The 17,508-nt window shown below is 42.4% G+C and overlaps 1 protein-coding gene across 3 annotated transcripts in view; it reads right to left on the bottom strand.

The window, feature by feature from the left end:
• HELB (DNA helicase B) overlaps positions 1 to 17,508 on the bottom strand; it is a 72,370-nt gene that overhangs the window by 29,776 nt on the left and 25,086 nt on the right. For 2 of the 3 annotated variants that reach the window (XR_002734297.1, XM_023225076.2), the window contains exons 12-13: positions 12,151 to 12,642; positions 5,375 to 5,497 (exon numbers count right to left, since the gene is read on the bottom strand). Coding sequence is in view for 2 of the 3 variants with exons in the window: in XM_023225076.2 (XP_023080844.1) it covers positions 5,396 to 5,497; positions 12,151 to 12,642 (594 nt within the window). In the remaining variant the exon portion in view is untranslated. Of the gene's footprint in view, positions 1 to 3,892; positions 5,498 to 12,150; positions 12,643 to 17,508 lie in introns of those variants that run through there. The other variant, XM_023225075.2, reaches the window with a different exon arrangement.

Genomic DNA, 17,508 nt, shown 5'->3' with positions numbered 1-17,508 from the left:
CAATAAATAAAAAACAATTGCATTTCTATGTAGTAGCCATAATGAACCAAATTAAGAAAATAGTTCCATTTACAACAGGAAAAAAAAAAATTAAATATTTTGAAATAAATTTAGCAAAAAGCATTGTGAATTTAATTAAAAAATACAAAACTTATACTCTGAAAACTACAAAGAATTAAAGAAGAATCAAGCATGGTGGCTCACACCTGTAATCCCAGCACTTTGGGAGATCAAGGTGGGCAGACTGCCTGAGTCCAGTTCAAGACCAGCCTGGGCACCATGGTGAACCCCCATCTCTACAAAAAAATACAAAAATTAGCCAAGTGCAGTGGTGCAAGCCTGCAGTCCCAGCTACAAGAGTGACTGAGGTGGGGTGGTTGAGGAGGTTGGACTGCTTGAGCCTAAGAGGCAGAGGCTGCAGTGAGCAGTGATTGCACCACTGCACTCCACTCCAGCCTGTCTTTCCCAAGCAAATGGAAAGACATCTGTGTTCATGAATCACAAGATTTAATACTGTTAAAACGGCAATAGTTCTCGAATCTGTAGGTTTAACACACTCCTCAACAAAACTCCAGTTGCTTCTTTGCAGAAACTGACAAGCAGATCCTAAAATTCCTATGGAAATGTAGGGACCCATAACAGCCAAAACAAACTTGAAAAAGAAAACAAAGTTGAAGGACTCACACTTCTTAATTTCAAAACTGTCTACAAAGCTACAGTAATAAAGACAATATGGTGCTGGCGTTAGAATAGACACATGGGCCAGGCGCAGTGGCTCCCGCCTGTAATCCCAGCACTTTGGCAGGCCAAGGTAGGTGGATCATCTGAGGTCAGGAGTTTGAGACCAGCCTGGCCAACATGGTGAAACCCCATCTCTACTAAAAATACAAAAAATTAGCCCCTTGCGGTGGAAGGTGCCTATAATCCCTGCTACTCAGGAGGCTGAGGCATGAGAATTGCTTGAAACCAGGAGGTGGAGGTTGCAGTGAGCTGAGAGGGCACCATTGCACTCCAGCCTGGGTGACACAGTGAGACTCCATCTCAAAAAAAATAAAAAAAGAAAGAAAAAAAAGATGCATGAATCGGGTCTGGCATGGTGGCTCACGCCTGTAATCCCAGCACTTTGGGAGGCTGAGGCAGGTGAATCACGAGGTCAGGAGATCAAGACCATCCTGGCTAACATGGTGAAACCCCATCTCTACTAAAAATACAAAAAAAAAATTAGCCGGGCACAGTGGCAGGTGCCTGTAGTCCCAGCTACTTGGGAGGTTGAGGCAGGAGAATGGTGTGAACCCAGGAGGTGGAGCTTGCAGTGAGCCGAGATTGAGCCACCACACTCCAGAGTGAGACTCTGTCTAAAAAATTTTTTAAAAGTGCATGAATCAATTGAATAGAATTAAAGTCCACAAATAAACCCTCACATTTACAGTCAACTAATTTTTGGCAAGGGTACCAAGACAATTCAATGGGAAAAGAATAATCTCGGCTGGGTGCGGTGGCTCACACCTGTAATCCCAGCACTTTGGGAGGCTGAGGCGGGCAGATCACGAGGTCAGGAGATTGAGACCATCCTGGCCAACATGGTGAAACCCCGTCTCCACTAAAAATACAAAAAATTAGCTGGGCATGGTGGTGTGTGCCTGTAGTCCCAGCTACTCGGGAGGCTGAGGCAGGAGAATGGCGTGAACCCGGGAGGCAGAGCTTGCAGTGAGCCGAGATCGTGCCACTGCACTCCAGCCTGGGTGACAAAGTGAGACTCCATCTCAAAAAAAAAAAAAAAAAAACAATAATCTCTTCAATAAATGGAGCTGAACAATTGAATTGTCACATGCAAAAGAATAAAGTGGGATCCCTACCTCACACCATATACAAAAATTAACTAAAAGTGAATCAAAGATCTAAATGTAAGAGCCAAAACTTGTAAATTATTAGAGGAAAAAATTGTAGTAAATCATCATGACTTTGGATAGGCAATAGTTTCTTGGATATAACACCAAAAGCACAAGCAGCAGCAACAACAAAAATAGATACACTGGTCATCATCAGAATTTAAAACTGGCATCTCAAAGGACACTTATTAGTCTGTTTTTACACTGCTATAAAGAACTACCTGAGACTGAGTAATTTATAAAGAAAAGAGGTTTAATTGACTCACAGTTCCACATGGCTGGGGAGGCCTCAGAAACCACAATCATGGCAAAAGGTAAAGGAGAAACAAGCACCTTCTTTACAAGGTGGCAGGAGAAGAGGGGTGGGGGGCGGGGAGTGCCATACTTTAAAACCATCAGCCACCATGAGAACTCACTCACCATCACCAGAACAGCATGGGGGAAACCACCCCCATGATCCAATGACCTCCCACCAGGACCCTTCCTTGACACACGGGGATTACAATTTGAGATGAGATTTGGGTGGCGACAGAGAGCCAAACCATATCAGATATCATCCAGATAATTAAAATAAAATTCACAGAATGGGAGGAAAATTTTGCTAATTATGTTTCTGATAATGGACTTAAATGTTGAAAATATAAAGAATTCTTACATTTTGTGATGGTTAATATTAGGTGTCAACTAGATTGAGAAACCCCTGGATGGCTGATGAAGCATTGTTCCCAGGTGTGTCTATGACGGTGTTGCTGATGGAGACTGACACTGGAGTCAGTGGACTGGGAGAGGAAGACCCACCCTCAGTGTGGGTGGACACCATTCAATTGGCTGCCAGTGATGCTAGAACACAGTAGGTGGATGAAGGGAGATAAGCAGCGTGCTTGCTGAGTCTGCTCCCTCTCTTCCTGTGCTGTGCAGAATGCTTGACTTCCTCTCCTCCTGCCCTTGGACACCAGACTCCAGGTTTTTCCACCTTTGGACTTTGGGACTTGCACCAATTGCTTCCCAGAGTCTCCTGGGCCTTTGGCCTCAGACTGTGGGCTGCACTGTCAGTGTCCCTGGTTTTGAGGCTTTCAGACTTGGACTGAGCCATGCTGTTAGCTTTTCTCCTTCCCCAGCTTGCAGATGGCCTATCATGGGACTTTGCTTTATAATGGTGTGAGCCAATTCTCTCTAATTGTGATGGTTAATACTGAGTGTCAACTTGATTGGATTGAAGGATGCAAAGTGTTGATCCTGGGTGTGTCTGTGAGGGTGTTGCCAAAGGAGATTAACCACAATGAAATACTACTTCATACCCACTAGGATGGCTATAATCAAGAAGTCAGATGATAATAAACATTGGAGAGAATAGGGAGAAACTGGAACTCTCATACACTGCTGGTGAGAATATAATTTGGTGCAGCCAGTTTGGAAAAAGTCTGGCAGCACCTCAAAATGTTAAACATAGAATTACCATATGACCCATCAATTCTACTCCTAGTTATATACCCAAAAGAAGTGAAAGCATATGTTCACATAAAAATTTACACACAGATGTTCATAGCAGCATTTCATAATAGCCAAAAAGTAGGAAATAACCCAAATAAATGTCCATCAACCGATGAATGTACAAATTCAATGTCCTTTATCCATATACTGGGATATTATTTGGCAATAAAAGAGACAAAGCACTGACACATTACTGGTACAACACAGATGGAGTCTGAAAACATCATGCTAGTTAAATAAGTCAGGAACAAAGAACCACATGTCCACAATAGGCAAGTCTACTGGGACTAGGAAAACCAGGTTACCTAGGGATGGGGGAAGTCAGGGGATTATTGCTAAGGAGTGTGAGGTTTCTCTTTTTTTTTTGAGATGGAGTTTTGCTCTTATTGTCCAGGCTGGAGTGTAATGGCGTGATCTCAGCTCACTGCAACCTCCACCTCCTGGGTTCAAGCAATTCTCCTGCCTCAGCCTCCCAAGTAGCTGGGATTACAGGCATGTGCCACCATGCCTGGTTAATTTTGTATTTTTAGTAGAGACGGAGTTTCTCCATGTTGGTCAGGTCGGTCTCAAACTCCTGACCTCAGGTGATCTGCTCACCTCGGCCTCCCAAAGTGCTGGGATTACAGGCATGAACCAACACGCCCAGCCGGAGTGTGAGGTTCTTTGTGGGGTATGAAAATGTTCCAGGTTGGGCACGCTGGCTCACACTTGTAATCCTAACACTTTGGGAGGCCAAGGTGGGAGGATCATTTGAGTTCAGGAGTTAGAGACCAACCTGGGAAACATAGTGAGACCTCGTCTCTATTATTAAAAAAGAAAAATTAAAAAAAAAAATTCTAAAATTGATTACAATGGTAATTGTCCAATTTGATGAATATACTAAAAGTCACTGAATTGTATACTTAAACTGGGGAAATGTATGTGAATTATATCTCAATAAAGTTATTAACCATTTATGCCTGAGGTTGCAACTTTCTGAACTTTTGCGATCCAACGTTGGCAATGACCTTGAGCAGTGGGATATAAATAGCTCTCACATGTTTAGTGTCCCAATAATGGACACTACGCATAAATGGGTTAACAGATACATTTTTCCTCTTGACTTTTTCTTTTACCATTTAACATAGGTAAAAATTTAAAAATCAAATCATTCTGTGAGAGAAAAAAATTCCTAAGTGGAACATATTCAAAACAATGTGCTCCCAACTCAGAAAGCATTTCCAAGGAAAAGTCCCAGGTAGGCTGGGCCCCAGGCAGCAGTGATAGAGTGAGCAGCAGTCTTGTAAAATGACCACAATCCAACATCCTAAGAGGCATGTCAATAATATCTACAGATGCAATTACAGCTTTTCTTTGCCACTGCTTCAACCCATTGGCAAAGATAACACACGACGATCATCAAAGTTACAAAGGCATTATCCTAAAAATACGACATGTTTTAATGTACATATTTTTTTTTTTTTTTTTTTTTGAGATGGAGTCTCGCTCTGTCACCCAGGCTGGAGTGCAGTGGTGCGATCTCAGCTCACTGCAACCTCCGCCTTCCAGGTTCAAGCGATTCTCCTGCCTTAGTCTCCTGAGTAGCTGGGATTACAGGTGTGTGCTACCATACCCAGATAATTTTTGCATTTTTAGTAGAGATGGGGTTTCACCATGTTGGTCAGGCTGGTCTCAAACTCTTGGCCACTGGTGATCTGCCTGCCTCAGCCTCCCAAAGTGCTGGGATTACAGGCATGAGCCACCGCACCCGGCTTGATGTACATAATTGTATAAAAATATATATGTATATAAAATATCTAATCTCTTCACTTATGTCCAGTGCTACCAGTTCTCACAATGACATATGTTGAAATTATTAATATTTTCTTTGATTAAATGGATTTAAAACATGTGCTAACACAAATACCTTAAAACTCCAGTTATGGGCAACTTTTTTTATCTTGGTACTTTGACGCTATGATGTTCATTTTGTCTCCAAAAGAAAAAATACTTACTCTGAGCAATTTGAAATAAAACTAAGTTTCTTGATTATCTGTGGGCTTGAAAAGTTGCCTGGGAATTAAATTATTCAGTCTCAAATTCTGAAGTCTGGAAGACACTTGTGGAGATTCTCCCACCTGTTAGAACAATTAAAAGAACAAAGTTAACTTTGTAAAAATGTAGTTAGTCTACCCTATGTACTTGTATTCCCTCTGCTTCAGAAAAAGAAATAATGCACCTTCCCCAACCCTTGAAAGGCTTGAGCAACCAAAGCAATTGGCTATCAGCTCCTTGTAGGATCACATCTGCTTTGCTCACTGTGGTATCTCCAGGACCCAGCTCTGGGGCTGGCATGTAGGAGTAACTATGTACTGAATTAGTCATGTGTCTAACTTCTAAAGGTGTAGACAGGGCCCACTACATAATTTGGCAGCCCAGTCCAAAATTAAAATGATGGCCCCTTGTTCAAAATTTAGAATTTCAAGATGGTGATTACAGAACATTTTTTTTTTTTTTTAAGTGTGGGGCCTAAGTCCTGGAGGACTGCCCATGTTGCCTGCCTATGAATTCAGTTCCGGAATTGTAAGATAAAACATTGCAATGCTACAGTCATATTCTTTGTGCTATTGATGATTCCAAAGTGGGCCAGTATCGTCATGAAGTTTCCCACCATAAAAAAATGAAAAGAGGAAGCACAATTCAATTTTAGGAAAAGGGTCTTTCTTTGGAATTGCCTCTCTTTTCTGCTTATGTCAAAAGCCTTATTTCAGGACCTCTGTAAGAGATGACAAGTTTAATTTCAGAAAAAAAGATGTTTTCCTGAGATGGAAATTCCATCAAAGAGTTGATCTGGGATACAGAATGGAACTTAGCAGGGATTCTACTGTCCAAGAGGGGAAAAAGAAAAAACTTCCCCCTCCACCCTCAACTATGTCCATTTGAATCACTTTTCCCAAAAGATCTGACCCTCAGCCTCTTTTCCCAATCTGGTTAATGGTGCTGGATCTACCTGTATGCCTGAGCCAGAAGCCTTGGAGTTATCCTCAGGCCCAACCCCACCTGAATCCAACTGATCATTACGTCCTATCAGCTATATCCTTAGCATCTCTTCTCCATTCCCATTGCTACGTCCTAATGTTAGAGCCTCCTCATTTTACCCAGGTTACTGAAATAATCTTTTGGCTGGGAACTCATTCCCTACTCTCTCCCTAACCATCATCATCCACTAAACCTCAGTCAACGTCACCTTCATAAATTTCAATTCACAGAGCACTTAAAATGCTTCCACTGTTCTCCATTGCAATCAGAAGAATGTACGACCTCTTCAGAAGGTCCCTGTGTCCATCCTCCCTGCCAGTTCCTGTGTCTGCGGCCCATCCTCTCACTGTGCCCTGTGCTCCAGTCATGCTGTTTTACACCTGTAGTTTCCTAATGTGCCAGGACTTCACATGCTGTGCCCTGTGTCAGACTGACTCTTAGAGAACCTTTTCCCTGTGCCATATCCATTTGGGGACAAAGGATATAAGTATTCCCTATTTACAACTCAGCCTGGTTCTGGCAGGTTACATCAGCACTTTCTCCCCCAGGTTCCCCCTGTGGCCCCTTCTTACCTTTATTACAGCCTTGGAAGCTTAAAAACTCAACTGAACAAGTCTACTGCCAGCACTTAAAGCAATTCTTATGCTTCTATTAGAACTACATTTGGAAATTACTTATAATCCCAACTTTTTTTTTTTTTTTAGCACAAAATCCATTACCCAAATTGGATCCTCTAACTCATAAAACCAGAAAACAAATGCCTTTGGGTTATTTCCTAAACTCAGAATAGGTCTCAACAGAAGTTTGCTCCCCTTGTAAACATTCAAAAGGATCTTTTACTGCCTCAAAAGCGATTCCAAAAGGAATTGTCAAAGTAAAGGGGGCACTACCAGAATGAAAGTATGACTTTCAGTACAACCTGAAAGAACAATATTCTGAAGGTCTGATTTTTTTTAAAAAGTTTCATGCCATATATTCATGACTCATACTTTGATCACTAAGTATTTTTTTTTTTTTTTTTTTTTGAGACGGAGTCTGGCTCTGGCTCTGTCACCCAGGCTGGAGTGCGGTGGCCGGATCTCAGCTCACTGCAAGCTCCACCTCCCAGGTTTACGCCATTCTCCTGCCTCAGCCTCCCAAGTAGCTGGGACTACAGGCACCCGCCTCGTCGCCCGGCTAGTTTTTTGTATTCTTTAGTAGAGACGGGGTTTCACCGTATTAGCCAGGGTGGTCTTGATCCCCTGACCTTGTAATCCGCCCGTCTCGGCCTCCCAAAGTGCTAGGATTACAGGCTTGAGCCACCGCGCCCAGCCTGATCACTAAGTATTTTTGAGGTATTACCATGTGATCAGCAATTATACCAAATGTTCTAGCAGATCAAAAATGATATACTGCCCTCAAGAAGCTTCATTTACAGAGTCAAGGTTATTGCAAGTGCAGTACAGATGGGGTGCGTGCCCTCCTACAGGAGTTCAGAGAAAGAGAAGCCTTCAGGAACAACACAGAAACTGAGCTGGATTATAACAATAAGACCGAGAGGATGGTATGAGGTGATCATCTCTGAACTACTTTATCTTCCCTCTGCTATATACACCCAACGAACTACACCCACTCCTTCTGGTTGCCATGGAAGAAGGGTCCTCTGTCCCTAATCCTGTCTCAGGGCAACCCCTCTACTTATTCTCTTGAATTTTCCCATCTTACCCACATCAGGACTCCAATTCTGCAATTATCCTCTCTCTCTGAATCATGAATTTCTGGTTCTCCATTGGACCATTCTTGAAGCACACTAAGATGCCTTAATGTACTCATCCAAAGTAAACAAACCAATAAGGTTTCCCTTGACCACAAGTCCTCTATTCACATACAACCACCTTTGCTTCTTTTCTCAGCAGCCCTCTTCAAAACCTGTCTCCACTGCTTCCTCCACCCTTTCGGCTCCCATTCTCTCATCAGCCCCCTCGGTCCAGGCTTTTTTTCCCTCCCCACAACCCTGGTTTTCCTTCTATCTCACTTCTACTCCTTTTTAGTTCCTCCTCCTCTGCTAAATCTCTAAAAGCTGGCAATACCCCAGAATTCTGTCGTCAGGCCCCCTCCTCTATCTGCAGTCTCTTCTGAAATTAACCCACCTAGTCCTTTCAATATCACTACATGCCAATGATTCCCAAGTGGAGCTTTCCTACCCTACTCCCTGCTGAGGCTCTAAACTCCTCTACCAACCACTGACTTACTCAACAAGTCCATGTACATTTCCAATTAGTACCTTAAACAACAGCACACCACAAGAGAACGCTTCATTTCCCCAAATAAGTTCTCCTCACATCTTTCTCATCTCAGGAAATGGCACTGCTATTCCCCAAATTGCTTTAGCCAAAAATCCAGGAATCATCCTGGATTACTTTCTCTTTTACCCCATCACATCTAATCAGAAAGTCATACAGACTCCATCTCCAAAATGCATCCAGACTCCAACCACAGATTACCAGCCCCGCTCTTTCATTAGGCTCTCCCCACGATTTCCTCCTACTGGTCTCCTCACTCCCCCTTTATTTTCCACAGTTCCCTCTCCACAGAAGCCAGAGGGATTGCTTATTTGTTATGTATGTATGTATATATGTATTTTTGAGACAGGGTCTCATTCTGTCACCCAGGCTGGAATGCAATGGCACCATCACAGCTCACCACAGCCTCAACCTCCTGGGGTCAGGTGATCCTCCCACCTCAGTCTCCTAAGCAAGTAAGAAAACAGGCACCCAGCACCACCCCTAGCTAATTTTTGTTTGCATTTTTGGTTGAGATGGGGTTTCGCCATGTTGCCCAGGGTGGTCTTGCGGGGCTCAAGTGATCCGCCCACCTCAGCCTCCCAAAGTGCTAAGATTACAGGTGTCAGCCACCATGCCCAGTTTTTTTTTTTTTTTTTTTTTTTTTTTTTTTTTTTGAGACAGGGTCTTGGTCTGTCACCCAGGCTGCTGGAATGGGATGTCACAATCACAGTTCACCACAGCCTGGAACTCCTGGGATGAAGCAATCCTCCTACCTTAGCTTCCTGGGTAGCTGGGACTACAGATATGCACTACCACGTTCAGCTAATTTTTTACTATTTTTGTAGAGATGGAATCTCACTATGTCGCCCAAGTGGTCTCAAACTCCTGGGCTCAAGCAATTCTCCCGCCTGGCTCCTGAAAGTGTTTGAATTACAAGTGTGAGCCACCACACCCAGCAGGGATTGTGGTTTTGTTTTTGAGACGGGCTTTTGCTCTGTCACCCAGGCTGGAGTACCATGATGCAATCACAGCTCAATGCAGCCTCAACCTCTCAGTCTCAAGTGATCCTCCTGCCTTCTGAGTAGCTGGACTATAGGTGCATGCCACCATGCCCAGTTAATTTTTGTATTTTTAGTAGAGATGGGGGTTCATCATATTACCCAGGCTGGTCTCAAACTCCTGGGCTCAGGCGATTCTCTCACTTCCGCCTGCCAAAGTGCTGGGATTATAGGTATGAGCCACTATGCTGGGACTATGTTTAAGCAGGCATCAGATGATATCACACCAATGCTTCCAGCCCTCCAATGAATTCCCACTGCAAGCAGAATAAAATCCCAACTCATTCCTGTGGCCCTGCCCACTCTCCAACACTAGCACCTGCACCCTCTTCTTCACTCACTAGCCACCTTAGCCTGCCTTCCTCTTTGTTTTTTGTTTTGTTTTGTTTTGTTTTTGAGATGGAGTTTTGCTCTTGTCACCCAGGCTGGAGTGCAGTGGTGTGATCTCGGCTCGCTGCAACCTCTGCCTCCCGGGTTCAAGTGACTCTCCTCCCTCAGCCTCTCGAGTAGCTGGGATTACAGGTGCCTGCTGCCATGTCTGGCTAATTTTTTGTATTTTTCGTACAGAAAAGGTTTCACCATGTTGGCCAGGCTGGTCTCGAACTCCTGATCTCAGGTGATCCACCCTCCTCGGCCTCCCAGAGTGCTGGGATTACAGGTGTGAGCCACTGCACTAGGCCAACCTGCCTTCCTCTTTGAATAAAATCATTCCCTTTCCAGGCTTTGCATTATCTACATCCTCAGAGGCCCCCATGCTGGCTTCTTGGTAACATTCAGTGCTCAGCTCACATGTCACCTTTTTAGGGAGGCATGACCTGGTCAAAATAGCACCTCCTGCCCACCACACCCCTTGCCATTCCCTATGTCCTTGCCTTGTTTTTCATTTTCATAGACTCTTAATCTGAAATGTGATTTTCTCTTGTATTTATTGCCTATGCTGGAATGTAACGTCCATGAAGCCGGTATTGGTGTGCTTTCCTCCCTTAACATTTGGATCAGTGACTGGCAGGACTTTATTTTTATTTTTTCAAATTTTTCCTAAATGTTTTTTTCAAATGCTGAATGAGAGGAGACAGAAAAAGGCATTCAAGATGAGGGACACTGCAAGAGTCAAAAGGAAGATGAAAAAGTTTGATTCATTTTAGTGAGCTGAAGACACTGGCTTGACAAAAGCAGAAAAAGCATAGTGGGAAATGAAATGATGTGGAGAAACCTGGAATCAAACTGAGAAACATCTCAAATTCCAAAGCTAAATAGTCTAGAATTTATGTTGTAGGCACCTGGGAGACACTGAAGCTTTTGAACAAAGAAGTGAATCTTAATGGACACCTGAAGCCTTGAATACTACCAGACCCAAATGTATTGGTTTTTCCTATACATACATACCTATAAAAAAGGTTAATGTATAAATCAGGAACAGTAAAAGATTAGCAACAATAACATAAAAAATAAAGCAATTCAGTAAAATAAGGATCACTTGACACAGGTACTACAATACTGAGACTTACTCCGATAACCAAGACGGTGGCAAATGACTAACGGGCGGGGAGTGTCCACAGTGTGGACACACTGGACAAAGGGAGAATTCATGGAATGAGATGGTGTGAGATTTCATCACACTGCCCAGAATGGCATGCACTTAAAACTGACGAATTGTTTATTTCTGGAATTTTCCATTTAATATTTTTGGACCACGGTTGACCATAGGTAACTGAAACCATGGAAAGCAAAACCATGGAAAAGGGGGAATGCTACATTATGAGAACGGGAACAAGAAAGGGGAGGGCAGCCAGGTCACCAACCATCCAAGACGGTGAAAGGAAGGTGAGTCCACAGTGATTCTAAGGTTTTAAGCCATGTAACTAGGAAGATGGTGATTGAAACGGAGAAACTGGAAGAGAGAGTAAGATTCTGGGCTGTGGTTCCAGAAAGTCAATCTCTGGGAACAAAGACACAGATTAGGCAGCTGGTTCATTAACCCTTCTTCAGTGCCGGAGCACTCAGCAAATCACCACATTACTGACTTAGCCGGCTGTCTCCACCATGACATCAGTGTGAGAGTGAGAATTGTCACTTATCTCTAATTCCTGGTGCCTGAAATGTTACTATAGTCAAAACTTTGTTGGCCAAATTACTGGTGCTAAGGAGATGGCTGAAACTGTGAGAATGAGGCAGTTCTCAAAGGAAAAAAAAAAAACTGAGCTTTGGGGAGTTGTCTTCAGTTAGAGGCTGTGAAGCAGAAAAGGAGTGAGGAAACAAAGTGGAGATCAGACAATGAAGTAAGGGAAATTTGACAGAAATGAGAAAAACAAGTGTTTTTAAGTCCAACAGCACAAATGCAACACTAATAAAAGCACACAGTCATTTATAAGCACACTGAAGTCAGCAATATTTAAATAAAACTTGGGAACATGCAAATATCACTCCTACCATAAGAATTTTGCTTGGACTTTCATCATCATTCACACCACAGGTTCTTTTGGATGCTCGCGATTTTGGTAAATCATCATCTGTATCTACTTCATCAGGTGAAGATAACTGCCATCTTTCAGCAAAGGTGAGTGTCCTCTCATCAGGCGAAGAGGCCTCGCTCCAGGTGACATCATGTGTCATGGCGTGGTCTGTGACTACAGGGAGTGGAGATGCTGATGGTGTGCTGGGTTGTCCACTGTCTCCAGAGCTCTTCCGTGGGGACTGAAAATCTGCTGGAGGTGCACCGCTAGAGGACAGCTTACTTTGCAAGAAATGTTTCAAACGAGTTTTTCTAGGAAAACTGTTTTTCATGATGGCATTCCGGAGCTGAGACTCCTCTGCAATCACATACACTCGGCAGCGGCCCCTGGTCACGGCGGTGTAGACATGCTGCCAGTGCTGGCGGCCCGCCTTCCCCACCACATAGACAACTGTTTGCTCCTCGGACCCCTGGGAGGAAAAATATGGTGTGAAGACTAAATGCTATAAAACAGGTTCAGACAGTTTACAGACAAGGAAAGGAGACAACTCCTCAAAGTGCTCTCAAGCACTTCTACCTGGCCAGACTATTATTATGTGTCCATCTTACGGGTTCCATTTTTATTCATCCTCCAGGAACTCTAAACACACTGCTAAACATGCTGCTAAGTTCAGGTCTCACAGGTTCACAACTGGCTTGTAGAAACCCAGCAGCAAACTTTAAAGACTGCATGCAGTACTAAATCTTTCCTAATAAAAGACTGAAATGATGGTACAGGCTTCATGTGTAAATGTGTTGACCCATTACTACATATAATGGAAAAATATGAAAACTTCAGCCAGTAATAGTAAATATATAGATATATATGTAAATATATGTATATAAAATGTTACATATAATGATAAAATATGGAAATTTTAAGTAGCAAGTAATAGGTGAATATATATTATATACTTATATAATATATACACAGTTGGCATACTATTTTCTGAACATCAAAGATACTTTAAAACAACATTTTAAAAACCATATCTCTCTCTCTATATATATATAGATATATAGACACACACATATAGAATGGTCACAACTGTATAGCAATATAGTTTTTCTGATCCAAAACAAGTATATAAAAAAAGAACATAGCTATGTACAATGAAACAAAACAAGTCACAAAAAAGGAGATAAATTCTACCAAATTTTTTATTAATGTCTCCAAATGGAGGGCCTATGGATGATTTTTTTTCTCCTACTTGTCTGTATTTTTCCATTGTTGGGCAACTTATTTCTTTTATCAAGATAAACAAAAAATAAAACAATGAACCTTTGTCTTTTAACAAAAAATTGGATAGGCAAGAGAAATACTCAATGTCATCGTGGGACTGTAAGAAAACAATTTCAAGTTTGAGGGCTACTCTTAGTCCTATATTCTGAAATCAGTGGATCCAGTGCCAACAGAGACAAAGAAATGGTTTATACCATTATCTCCCCCATTGCTCTGACATTGCTCCTGCCAAAGGAAAAATTGTGGGAAGACAACTGACAAGATGGGGCAAGTGAAAAATACACATCCACTGCAAATAAACTCTTGCTCAGCAAGCTCTTCTATCTCCGTAGACAGAGAGTTTGAAGCAGCTTCTTAGATTGTAAAAGTTTGATAACCACATCTTTCCAATGTTGCTGGGTCTCAGAAATTGACATAAATGGTACTTGATTACATACATTTCCACAGATATATGGTACCACTCTTCACCTTGGACTTATATTGTGCATTCTCAAATATGAAAATATCTACCTAAACTCAACTAACCTAGTTCTTAATTATCAAGTGACACTGAGAAAAATATAGTTATAATAGTAGATATACTATTATTAATACTTAATGTTCTCATTATCAGTCTCCCTGTACCTTCTCTTGCCCAATCCATCATCCTCATGGCAGCCACAGTGATATTTGTAAAATGCAAATCCAATCACATTAGACGCTGCTTAAAACCTCTAATGGCTCGCAGGGACTCCAAATAAAGTCCTAACCCCTTAATGTGTTTGTAAAGCCCTTTGAGAGCCAGCTTGGCCCTGCTCCTCTCCCTCTTTTTTTCCCTTTCTTTTCCATGAACCATGCTCCACCCAGCACAAGGGACTTCCAGGTGGTCCTGTCAGCATTCCTCAGTCCATGGCCTTGATCTGGCCCGTGTCTGGAGTAGCCGCCCCATCTATTACTCTCCAGCACCTGTACTTCCTCTATCACAAGCTGTACTGACCCTAAGCTCCGTGAAGGCAGAGCTTCACCTTTATCCCACTCACCGTTCTTTCTCCAGTACCTCACTGAGTGAACGATGATTAAAAATTAAAATGTCGGCCTGGCGCAGTCACTCACGCCTGTAATCCCAATACTTTGGGAGGCCGAGGCGGGTGGATCACGAGGTCAGGAGATCAAGACCATCCTGGCTAACACGGTGAAACCCCGTCTCTACTAAAAATACAAAAAATTAGCTGGGCGTGGTGGTGGGCGCCTGTAGGCCCAGCCACTCGGGAGACTGAGGCAGGAGAATGGTGTGAACCCGGGAGGAGGAGCTTGCAGTGAGCCGAGACCGCGTCACTGCACTCTAGCCTGGGTGGTGAGGGAGCGAGACTCCATCTCAAAAAAAAAAAAAAAAAAAAAAAAAAAATTAAAATGTCATGCTACAGCAGCCGAAGGACTGCCATCCCTGGAATTCTGTACTCCAAGATGGTACTTAAGTCTACCTCAGAAAGACACAGACACCTAACTTCACCTTGATAACCTGCTATAAATAATTTCCCCATTGCTTTAAATCTCCTTGAATCATCAGAACTGTCAAACTTCTTAAGGAGGTAAGTTTCCTATATTTACTTTTAATTATGTATATGTCTATTCTATAAATTGGTTCTACAACTCAACAACTTCTTTGAAGAGCCACAAAACCTTCAACAGCTCCCCATTTCACTCAGAGTAAAAGCCAAAGTCCTTAAAATAGTCTAGAATAGCACTGTCCAATACAAATATAAAACAAGTCATATATGTAGCTTAAAATTTTCTAGTAGTCTCATTAAAAAAGAAATGGATAGAATTAATGTTAATAATATACCTGTATTTTACTTAAGCTAACATATCCAAAATATTATCATTTTAAAATATAATCAATGTTAAATTATTAATAAAAGACTACATCTTTGAAATTCTATATTTTACATACCCAGAACAGTACAATTTGGATACTAAATTTTCATCAGAAATACTTTATCTATTTCTAGAGTTCATAAAATTTGTAGTTGAAAAAGAAGATTCACATACCCAAGTTGTTCCAAACATAGTTTTTCCAACATACAGAAGTTTTCCAATGACTGTATCTAGTAACTTTTGTTTTGTTTATTTGTTTTTGTTTTTGAGACAGGGTCTCACTCTGTCACCTGGGCTGGAGTGCAGTGGCGCAATCTCGGCTTATTGCAGCCTCCAGCTCCCAGGCTCTGGTGATCCTCCCACCTCACCTCCCTGAGTAGCTGGGACTATGGGTTCATGCCACCATGTCTGGCTAATGTTTGGTATTTTTTTGTAGAGATGGGGTTTCACTATGTTGCCCAGGCTGGTCTTGAACTCCTGGGCTCAAATGACCCGCCCACCTCAGCATCCCAAAGTACTGGGATTACAGGTGTGAGCCACTGTGCCCAGCCTAGTATCCAGTTTTTAAATTAAAATTCAGTTTTTCAGTCACTCTAGCCACATTTCCAGTGCTCAATAGCTATGCGCGGCTAGTGGCTAACATACTAGATAGTGCAGGCCTTCAAATGCTCTAGGAGGTGACCTGGCCCCACCATCCTCCTGCCCTCTTTACCTCATATTAATTTTCCTGTCTCATTTCCTATCAGTCTCCTACAGTGGCTGCTTTGCTATTCCTGCTCCTCAACTATACCAGACAGACTCCCACCTTAGAACCCTGCCCTTGGCTATTCCTCAACCTAGAATGCTCCTGTCCCAGATATACTCACATGGCTAACTTCTTTTCCTTAGTCCCAGCTACTCAGGAGAATGGCGTAAACCCGGGAGGCGGAGCTTGCAGTGAGCTGAGATCCGGCCACTGCACTCCAGCCTGGGAGACAGAGCGAGACTCCGTCTCAAAAAAAAAAAAACAAAAACAAAAACAAAAAAAACACAAAATCTTTGGATAAAATGCTATCTTCTCAATGAGGCTTACACCGACATTCTATTTAAAATCACAATTGCACCCACTCCCACCTCTTTTCCACAGGATTTGCTACCTTCTAACATAACAAAGAGTTTTTGTTCTTGTTCTTGTTTTTCTTTTTATTTTATTTTTATGATTGTGTCTGTCTCTATCCCCTTCCCCACCAAATTTAAGCTTCACAATGGCAAGAATCTTTGTTTTATACACTGGCCTATACTAAACACCAAGAACAGAGCCTGACTCAGTAAGGATTTGTTGAACTGAATTGAACTTGGAAGAAACAGTGTGTTGATATAAGGTAACAATCATGGGCCGGGCGCGGCGGCTCACGCCTGTAATCCCAGCACTTTGGGAGCCCGAGGCGGGTGGATCACGAGGTGAGGCGATCCAGACCATCCTGGCTGACATGGTGAAACCCTGTCTCTACTAAAAATATAAAAAATTAGCCGGGCGTGGTGGTGGGTGCCTGTAGTCCCAGGTACTCGGGAGGCTGAGGCAGGAGAATGGCGTGAACCTGGGAGGCGGAGCTTGCAGTGAGCGGAGATTGCCACTGCACTCCAGCCTGGGTGACAGAGCGAGACTCTGTCTCAAAAAGAAAAAAAAAAAAGAAAGATAACAATCATGAATGTTCTTAGAGCTAAGAGATGCTACTTCAACCATGAAATAAGAACCAGAATATCTACTCCAACCTCAACCCAGTAATAATAAAGACACCTTTACTCTTCATTCGTTCTTACAGAAAAACTGGATTGTAAATTTAAGGAAATCTCTCAGAAAATAGAGCAAAGTTAATGAGAAGGAAAATAGGACAATTTGATAAGAAATTTAGGTAACAAATTCTGGAAGTCTAATATGCACATATTAGGAATTCTAGAGAGACAGAACGGAAGAAACTGAGAACAAGAAAATTTCCTAAATGTGAAGGATGGCATCATAGAATCCATGGAAGAAATTTCTTCAGGACCCGAGCCAGGAATATTACTCTGTCTTTACCTGGGGAACTTTGGTCTTAAGGAAACTTAAAGCCAAATCTGCAATCTACATGAGCAAACAGGGAAGCGGGCATGGCTGCATTCCAACCACCCCGGCAGGAACTGTTTTATCATCCTTAACTTTGTTTTTCACTTGACATCCTTT

The sequence above is a fragment of the Piliocolobus tephrosceles genome, chromosome 10, assembly GCF_002776525.5.
Source record: "Piliocolobus tephrosceles isolate RC106 chromosome 10, ASM277652v3, whole genome shotgun sequence".
Lineage (NCBI taxonomy): Eukaryota > Metazoa > Chordata > Mammalia > Primates > Cercopithecidae > Piliocolobus > Piliocolobus tephrosceles.
The sequence above is the reverse complement of the archived record's forward strand: the minus strand, read 5'-3'. Positions and strand labels throughout refer to the sequence as shown.